Source organism: Wyeomyia smithii, chromosome 1 (genome assembly GCF_029784165.1).
Source record: "Wyeomyia smithii strain HCP4-BCI-WySm-NY-G18 chromosome 1, ASM2978416v1, whole genome shotgun sequence".
In the NCBI taxonomy this organism is placed as follows: Eukaryota; Metazoa; Arthropoda; class Insecta; order Diptera; family Culicidae; genus Wyeomyia; species Wyeomyia smithii.
The window spans coordinates 41,294,314-41,303,930 of NC_073694.1; the positions used below are offsets into that span (position 1 = coordinate 41,294,314).

The window sequence follows — 9,617 nt, forward strand, 5'->3', positions numbered from 1 at the left end:
CCACCTAGGAGCAGACTCAAACTGAGTTCCGGTTCTCACATTTTCCTATCTCACTCATCCACGAATCATACGATCACAATAGACTGCCAACTGAAACATTGATACAATTGATTGGTGTATTCTAGACAATGTTGTCATGCGACAATAGCTGAGTGAGAAGGTGCGACGCAATCAATGGCGCGTTAACCATATCGCAGACTTGAGCGTTTATTTACCAAGATGGGCGGCTCAAAAAAGCGTCTGATCTTCATGTTAGGGGCGGCTGATCAAAGTCCTGGTGCCAGCGTAAACAGTGCTGTCTTCTTTCCGACTTTCTGAGGTTCCCCAAGTTACACATTGTAGCGTTGCAGGAGGTATGCTGGAAGGGAGTATCGGTACATACGTACAGAAATGGTTACACCATCTACCAGAGCTGCGGCAACACACACAAGCTGGGCACAGTTTTCATTGTGATGGGTGAAATGCAGAAGCGCGTGGCCAATCGACAACAGAATGTGCTTCAACGTGAGCATAATTAACGTGCACAGCCCTCATTTAGGAAATAACGATGACAATAAGGACGCCTTTTAAGCTGGAGCTTGCATACGATAGCTGCCCAAAACACTACATCAAAATCGTTATTGGAGATCTCAACGCTCAAGTTGACCAGAAACTGAAATTCAGACCGGTTATTGGAAAGTTCAGCGCACACCGGTTCACGAACGGAAACGGCCTTCAACTCATTGACATCACCGCCTCCAAGAACATGGCCATACGTAGTACCTACTACCAGCATACCCCTACACCTGGAGATCATCACAACAGACTGAAACACAACTCGATCACGTTTTAATTGACGGAAGGCACTTCTTGGATATTATCGACGTGGTTCAAACGTCAATTCTGACTACTATCTCCTGATGGTCAAAATGCGCCAGACTTTCGATGGGCAGCCTTCAAAAGCGCCATTAACATCCATTGCTTTTGGGATCCTCGAGAGGTATCGACGTAACGGCTGGCTCGACGAGGAGTGTCAAACGATTCTTGACGAGAAGAATGCAGCGCGGGTATTGATGCTGAAACAATGGACCCGTCGTGACGTGAGTCGATACAAACAGAAACGAAGACAGCAGATCCATCTTTTCCGGGACAAAAAGTGCCGCCTGGAAGAGCTGTAGTGTGAGGAAATGTAGCAGCTGTATCGTTCTCAAGAAACATATAGATTCTACCGGAAACTGAAATGTGTCGGGATAAAGATGAAAAAATCTTGACGGATGATCGTGAGGTGATCGACAAGTGAAAGCAGCACTACATTGAACATCTTATTGGCGCAAACTCAGAGGACCAAGACTGTAGAAGGAACGACTTCGTCAGCACAGCGGCTGGGGAGACATACCTCCCCCCACGATAAATGAAGTTAAGGATGCTATCAAGCAGCTCAAATCAGCTGAAAGAGATGGCATCGCAGTGGAGCTTATAAATCTGGGCCCGGATAAGTTGGCTTCCTGTCTGCATCAGCAGATAGGCAGGATCTGGGATACAGAACAGCTCCCGGAGGAGTGGAAGGAGGAAGTAATATGCTCAATATACAAGGGCGACAAGTTGGAATGTGAGAACTACCAAGCGATCGCGATTCTCAACGTAGCCTACAAAGTTCCCTCCCAGATCATCTTTCGCCGTCTCTCGCTAGCACGAAGGTTTGTGGGTTTGTGTTATCAAGCGGGTTTTGTGGATGAGCGATCGACAACAGACCAAATCTTCACGCTTCGGCATATCCTCCAAAAGTGTCATCCCCAAGTTTTCTTCGATTTTTAGGCCGCTTACAACATTGTCGACCATGTTGAGCTATGGAAAGTTTTGTACGAAAATGGTTTCCCTGAGAAACTAACATGACTGATTAAGGCCACGATGGCTGGTGCCGAAGGGTGAAGATTTCGGGTGCGGTATCAAACCCGTTTTAAATACGCAAGGGACTTCAACAAAACGACGGTCATTCCTGCCTCATGTTCAAAATTGCGCTTGAAGGTGTTATGAAAAGTGCGGCCTTTAACATGCGAGGCACGATCTTCAATTAATCCAGCCAGTTCATCTGCTTTGCTAACGACGTGGATCTTGTCGGAAAGACGTTCCAGGCGGTTGCTGAACAGTACACCAAGCTAAAACGTGAAGCAAAAAAGGTTAGATTGAATGTGAATACGTCGAAGAGCAAGTATCTGCTAACAGGGAGAACCGAGCGTGATGAGCATAGGCAGTAGCGGAGATGATTTCGAAGTGGTTGACGAAGTTGTGTATTTTTTATTTCATTTTATTTCACTTCGTCTCCAGTTCAAGCTGTAAAGACTGACCTTAACTAGTTATTATACCTTATACTAATTTTAAAACGTTGTCTAGTTATATTAAAATCAAAAGCATCGCTATTACTTAATAGATTAAAGCATTTCTCCAGTGGATGGTTTTGTCCGAATACTGTTTGATGTCTAGTTGCCCAGAACAGTGAGCGTGGTCGTGATCGATGCGCTGGCACGTAGATGTTTATCCGCTGTAGTAGGTCAGCGCAATCAATACGATTGCTCAGTATGTCGAAAGCGAACATGCGTTGCAAATATGTGCGTCTCTGGTGCAAGGGTTCCAGTTCAATTAATCGGCATCGCTGATCATACGGCGGTAATCTACGAGGCTCAACTCAAGGTAATCGTCGTAGTGCGAAGCGAAGCAAACACCGTTGTATCCTCTCTAGGCGATTGATTGGGACTTCACGATGGGGTGCCCAGATTTGAACAGCGTATTCAAGAACGCTACGCACAATCGAGCAACAGAGTGTTTTAAGAGCATATACGTCACTGAAGTCGCGAGCATTTCGACAGATGAAACCTAGCAGGGCGAAAGCTTTACACGTTGTCGCTGTGATATGCTCGTTGAAACAGAGCACACTGTTCAAGGTAACTCCTAAGTCCTGTATCGAAGAAACACGTTCTAGGTTGAAACCATTCACTCTGTACTCGTAGTGCTGCTGCGTCCGCGTCCTGGTGAAACTAATTATTTTACACTTCGTTGCGTTCATCTCCATGCCATTCAAGTTACACCAGAATACTATATTGTCGATGTCTTGCTGTGAAGCGGCACGATCGACCAATGAGCTGATGACTCGGTAAACCTTTGAATCGTCGGCGTACATGAGGTGATGAGAAATAAGGCGGTGGCTCAAATCGTTCACGAACGAAATAAAGATTAAAGGGCCGAGGTGGCTACCTTGTGGTACACCAGAAGGTGTTGGAAACCGAGCTGACTCTGCGGAATTAAATTTCACTGTGGTCGATCTGTCCTGTAAGTAGGAGCGGAACCACAAGATGGGCCAGTTAGGAAAACCTAACTCTTCTAGCTTTCTTAATGTTAGTTCGTGAGGCACCTTATCAAAAGCTTTGGCAAAATCTACGTAGACGCTGTCCACTTGACAGTGTTGTGGTGTGACCATGAGGTTTGTGGTAGTAGAGCGATTTTTAACAAAACCATGTTGATATTGCGGTATAATAGGTTTAGCGGTTGCGTACATTCTATCTTGAATCAACAGTTCGAGTGTTTTTGCAAGACAACAGAGAATCGATATTGGTCGGTAGTACTTAACGTCGTGTGCGTTGCCGGTTTTGTGGATGGGCGTGACAGCAGACAATTTCCATGCGCTAGGGAAAGTACCTTCTAGTAAAGACAGGTTGAAAATGCGGCATATCGGTAACGCGAGTACCTCCGCGCATCGCTGAATGAAAGCAGGAGATAGATTGTCCGGACCAGAACCCTTTGACGGGCCTACAGATTTCAGCGCGGTGGTAACCCCGGCAGTAGTGAATGTCGGACGTGGCAGGTGTACATCATTTGACGGCAAGGAGTTCAACAACTCGGGGGAAACAGGTGTAAGGATGGGGTTGTACACTGATTTGAAAAAGGTAGCAAAAAGTTCGACTGAAGCATCAGTGTCGTTGGTGCTTGTGACCTCGTAAGTCATCACTGTCGGGATCGACTGTGTGCCTTCCTGTTTTTTGAAATGGTGCCAAACAGAGGATGGGTCCGCCTTTTTTTTTCTTAAAATAAATCTTTATGTAGCTTCTCTATAAATGTACATACATATAATTGGTACAGTTCTTTGTTGTATCTTCGCAACTTTTTCATTGTTTCTTTGTTTTTACAATTGATTTTTTGTACATATTTAACTTTAGCTTCGCTTTCGATTCGAAAAATATAATTTTGATAAGCAAAATGTGTTTTTTGGATCATTGGTAACGTCAGACAACAACTGCAGCTGAGAAATCCGCAGACGTATTGTGGCTGGATGTCTATGGACTATGAACTCCATAAGACGTTAAGGTCTGGCAAACTTCGCCCCCGTACCAAGTGCATCATGTACAAGAAGCTCATAAGACCGGTAGTCCTCTACGGGCACGAGACATGTACAATGCTCCAGGAGGACTTGTAAGCACTAGCCGTTTTCAAACGACTTGTGCTCAGGACCATCTTCGGTGAAGTATGTGAGGATTGCGTATGGAGGCGAAGAACGAGCGGGACATTTTGTAGAATGCCGGACAACATTCCCGCAAAAATAGTATCGTATAATCGCTCACGGACATCCCCAATTATACGGAGAGAGTTTTGATATGAAAACGGCCTATTTGTACGACGACTTGAAAGTTTCATGCCACCTGGATATGCGGTATAGTTGAAGAAAAACATGGTATGTTGTCTGCGGAAAAGGACGGACTCGAACAGTCCGTCCGATGCTGGAGTCAACGACTATATTCAAAATATGGGCTTCAAGCAAAGCGATACTGACCCGTGCCTATGAATCTGTTTATAAGGTATTGTAACAGTTCTCAGAAAACACCAATTTGAGAGAGCTCAGTTACTTCCTGGAGCTTGAGATCGGCAACAAAGATAGCGAGAACAGTATTTCGTGTTGCGGACAAGTTCGGACTACGTGATGCAAACTGGCGAAGACACCAATGCACAGTGATCCATTATGGCAAAAAGTGGAACTTAATTCCATAGCGCCTTTTACCTTCATCCTAGCATAATAAAGTATTCAGAACAATTGTTTGTATGAATGACCCGCATAATCGCAAATTGACAAAAAGTACGAATTGTTTACTATACTAAAAATAAAAAAATAACTTTTTTATGTTAAGAGATAGAAGAATAGTTTGTTCAGCAAAGATATAGAAGATTCAAAAATATGAAACTTTGTTGAACAAATAAAAATCCTATCTTCTTTCGGTACAAAGTTATAAAGTATATTATATGGTACTTACTTAAAAGTTAGTTTTTTGTACTTAACTTTTGTTAGTTGCATTTTACACGAAAGTATTGTTCGGAGGAATTGTTAGGGCAAACAAAACACACATTTTTGCCAAAGGTTATATATCTCCAGGACTTTTGCTTACAAAGTTACATCATATTTTAGCTTATTTTTTCGATAACTTCAAGAACGTATAGGTTAAAAAGGGGCAAGAAGAATCATGATAGCAATACTTTTTCTTGAAGTTGAGCTAAAGTACTATAAACTCCTTTTGGTTCCATTTGTCCCAATCCACCCATATTAGAGTACGGCGAGCATGTGTTACAGTAGGTTTATCCAATATACTAACTTTTTTGTGTGAAGATAGAGGAATGGTTAATTCAGCAAAGTTGAATCTTTGCTGAATCAACAAAATTTCTATCTTCATTGGGTACAAAGTTACAAAGTATTTTTTGTAATAGTTACTTAAAAGGTAATTTTTTGCACTTAACTTTTGTTAACTACATTTTACAAGAAAACGTTGTTTTAAAGAAGCATTTGGGCATACTAAACACACGTTTTTGTTGAAGACCACACATCTCCAGGACTTTTTCTTACAAAGTTATAGCATGTTTTAGCTTATTTTTTCGATAACTTTAAGAACGTATAAAGTAAAAAGGGGCAAGTAGAATCATAATGTTCATACTTTTTCTCGAAGTTTAGCTCGAGTGCTCAAAACTATTATAAGTTCCATCTGTCCCAAACCACCTTATCTTTATTCTATACGTTGTTAAAGTTATCGAAAAAATATGCTGAAATGTGCTAAAACTTTGTAAGAAAAGTCCTGGAGATGTGTGGTCTCCAACAAAAACGTGTGTTTTGTATGTCCAAATGCTTCTTTAGAACAATGTTTTCTTGTAAAATGCAGCTAACAAAAATTAAGTGCAAAAAATTAACTTTTAAGTAACTTTTACAGAAAATACTCTGTAACTCTGGAGTCGTCTTCCACTATGCCGGAGTATTTTTTTTAGTATTACAATTATTGATTCTTAATATCCCATTTTAATTTTTGATGATAAAAAAGCTTCATTTGCGATTACAATTCAGCAAAAAACTGTGAATGAATAACACCACTCAACCCATTTCTTCTCCGCATTTCAGCGACATCCTCTGGACACGCAGTATTTCGACAAGCAGTTCACACGCGAGCGGGCACGCCTAACGCCCATCGACCGCAACATTCTGGCCTCCATGAACCAGGCCCAGTTCGAGGGTTTCACCTACACCAATCCGAACAATACGCTAACGTGAATATTGCTATGATTGCTCTTATTATTTACTATTACAATTAAAATTACGATCATTATTTTAATAACGATTCTCGCTCACTTCCACTACAGATCAGTAGACAGATCACCAACACATTTACATACTGTTCGAAATTATCTTTAATCGTTTGTCATCCCCATAGATACGAACCATTAACTGCTAGTTACTTTGATTAAAAGTCACACACACACGCATATGCATATGGTAGATTTACTTAAATAGTGATAATGCCGATGAAAAAAAAATAAAACAAATCCAATAAGGCAAAGCTAAGAAAAATGTTACATTTGTGTATAATAATGCTGTAGTTCCCAACAAAAACTCTTTCGTTTTTTCGATTGAGTTTTTCTTTACTTTTTTTCCAAAATATGTACATTGTTAATTGTTTTGTAACGAACGCCGCCTTTGTTTTGTGCCCGCGCAGTCTCGTATGCCCCGCGAAGGAGCTCTCCGCCTAACTCACGCATACATGTGTGTCGAACGCAACATAAGAAAGCGCAGTGTAATACATAGTTTCAACACAGAATAAAACGCACACACACGCGCACACTCACATTTGAACATTGGACAGTCGTATTTGTTTCCGCTCGCCGAATCCTTTTTCATTGTACGTTTTAGTGCCAAAATTTGTTCCAACTAACACCAGGTTTGGTAGTGATGAATGCAGTAGTTTTTTTTGTTTTTTACTTCTGATTTGCCGACAATGTAACCGATAATAATATTTTCTTTTTTTCTTCTTCATTCTTTATCTCTTTCATGCCCTGTACACGTGTGCGTAAATACACTTTCGAAACCCACACCACACTCCCCCACGCTTTCGTGTTATGTTGCTCTATTTACGAAATACAAAACATAAACGAACGCCGTTTTGGGGACACTGTAAAAATTGATGTTGTTGTTTTTATTTACCGAACCACACACATACACACCCACACGAACGAACAAACTACGAATAATAACATACATACTTTTCGCCAAAAAAAAAAAAAAAACATCCGCAATGCAGGAAATTGCGGGAAAAACAACGTAAGAAAGAGAAGAAAATGTATTTTTGTCCTCAATGTGGTGATATTAAAGTAACGTATAATATATTTTAAACGAGTATACGGAAATCAAAACACTATTAGATATTTTTTGAGCTTAGATTGTTTGCTGTTCAGTCTGCAGCGCTAAAGAAAGGAACTTATTAAGTACAGAGTGGCAATGTATAATTTAGCTGTGAACAAAATATATAAAAAGAAAGGAAAAGCGTTTTTTGATGGATTTTTTTGCGAGGCAAATTTAATAAAAATTGGACGTTGACTTTTGTAAAACCACATTTTTGACAGCTGTATGAACCAATGTTGTGACTGACTAGACCTGGTGGTGTTGTCCCTTCCGCAGCACGTTAATTATTACATAGCTGTTATTTCCGTTCTAACAAATTTACATTTTTAAACCTTCTATACTACTATCTATCACTACAGCAACACCCGATTCCATTCGAAACCTCACCATACCGCAAATATAACGACCACACACTAATCAAGCTATGCTTTTGACAATTTTTGACTCACCCAAAAAAAAACACAACACAACAGGACAGCGGAAGTCACCTACCACCCAATACGCTGTCGCATAGAACGTAACCCGAGAAGGTTCTACTTGTAGACTCCAAAAGCTACTACTACTATTATTATTACTACTACTACTACTACTACAACTCGTACTACTAGGCCCGCTTGTGTTGTTATTTTTTCCTCAATCCGCGCTCCAAGCTCGCTGAATATCGGAAATAGGTTAGGTCAAATCAATTTTTATTTGCTACATTTTGTAGGGATGTAATTGTTGGCAACAATTGGACTTTTTGTATGTTCATAGCTGTATACATTTCGCTTGCGTGAAATAAACTGAGAAAAGAAACGTTGATAGCAGAAAACCAATAAAACTCCTCTAGGTTTTACCTTGTAAAACATTTTTCAAGTACTAGAATTGTGCAACCAGTGAATGTATTATATTCGAGAGAAGGAAAGGAACGAAAAAAAAAAATACAAATAAAAAGATGAAAAAGAGACTTTTTTGACAGAAGCCATATCCGAAAGTCCAGATCCTTAGGTGATCTCAACCCGTACGCAAAAAATCAAAACCTTGAACTGCTCTTCTTCTAGCTCCTGCAATTTGAAATGCACACAAGCTCGATTGATTCGACAGGATTAGGGTTTAAAATCTTCATTTTTGTCTTTCGGTGACACGGATACAGACGGTGAAAGGTGGAGAGCGGACTGCCGAAAATGGTTTTTAACTTAGCAACCGTCTTCTCGAAGGTGAGTTCCAACGAATGCTTCGGAATTATGAATGACGTGTTGAACTTCCGCATAGTGAAGTCTGGAATGCCCAAAAATTAGTCGACTTCAAATTGGTGTATTTCCTTTAAAAATGCATTCAAAAAACCTAAAATGTTGCATTTGCAAGTTAAGTGTATATACAATGGTTGCTATGATGAATTTTCACTGTTTGCTATTCAGTTTTCAAAATGTCATCTAAGCAAGAGAAGCAGCGTGTCAAAATTTTGCTCTCGCAGTGAGAAAATCTGACATTCTCACTCGCCAAGTTGACAAAATTGCTTGAGGTAGCCAAAGCGTTTTGGGTGTCCGGGGAGCGTTTGTCGAACGCCAGGAAGCCTAGAAGCGGTGGTAGTCGTAATCTGGACCTAGCAGCGAAGGCGAAGAAGGTGGTGGCGAAACATAAGCGGAATCCTAACCTCTTCATCAAGCAGCTTCCGGGAAAGTAGTGTTATATCTCATCAGGAAAAGTGAAGGTGACCAAAATTTTCAAAACCATCAAACTATCACAGTTCCCGAAAAAATACCTGATCTGGCAGGCCATATGCACGTGTGATCTGAAAAGCGGCATTTTCATCACTACGGGAACTATCAATCGAGAGATCTATGTTGGGGGCCTGGAAAAGCGCCTGCTACCATTTCTGAAGCAACATAATAGACATGTGCTATTGTGGCCAGACTTGGCGAGCTGCCACTACGGGAAAAAGGCAATCGAGTACTACGATGCG

At 40.9% G+C, this 9,617-nt stretch overlaps 1 protein-coding gene across 10 annotated transcripts in view; it reads left to right on the forward strand.

Moving 5' to 3' along the window:
- Positions 1 to 8,599, forward strand: part of LOC129730314 (putative protein kinase C delta type homolog) — a 145,674-nt gene extending 137,075 nt beyond the window's left edge. For 9 of the 10 annotated variants that reach the window (XM_055690319.1, XM_055690168.1, XM_055689921.1 and 6 more), the window contains 2 exons: positions 6,401 to 6,546; positions 7,575 to 8,599. In XM_055690319.1, coding sequence (XP_055546294.1) covers positions 6,401 to 6,546; positions 7,575 to 7,665 — 237 coding nt within the window. In that variant the 3' untranslated portion in view covers positions 7,666 to 8,599. The remainder of the gene's footprint in view (positions 1 to 6,400; positions 6,547 to 7,574) is intronic. The other variant, XM_055689833.1, reaches the window with a different exon arrangement.
- The last annotated feature ends 1,018 nt before the right edge of the window (positions 8,600 to 9,617 follow it).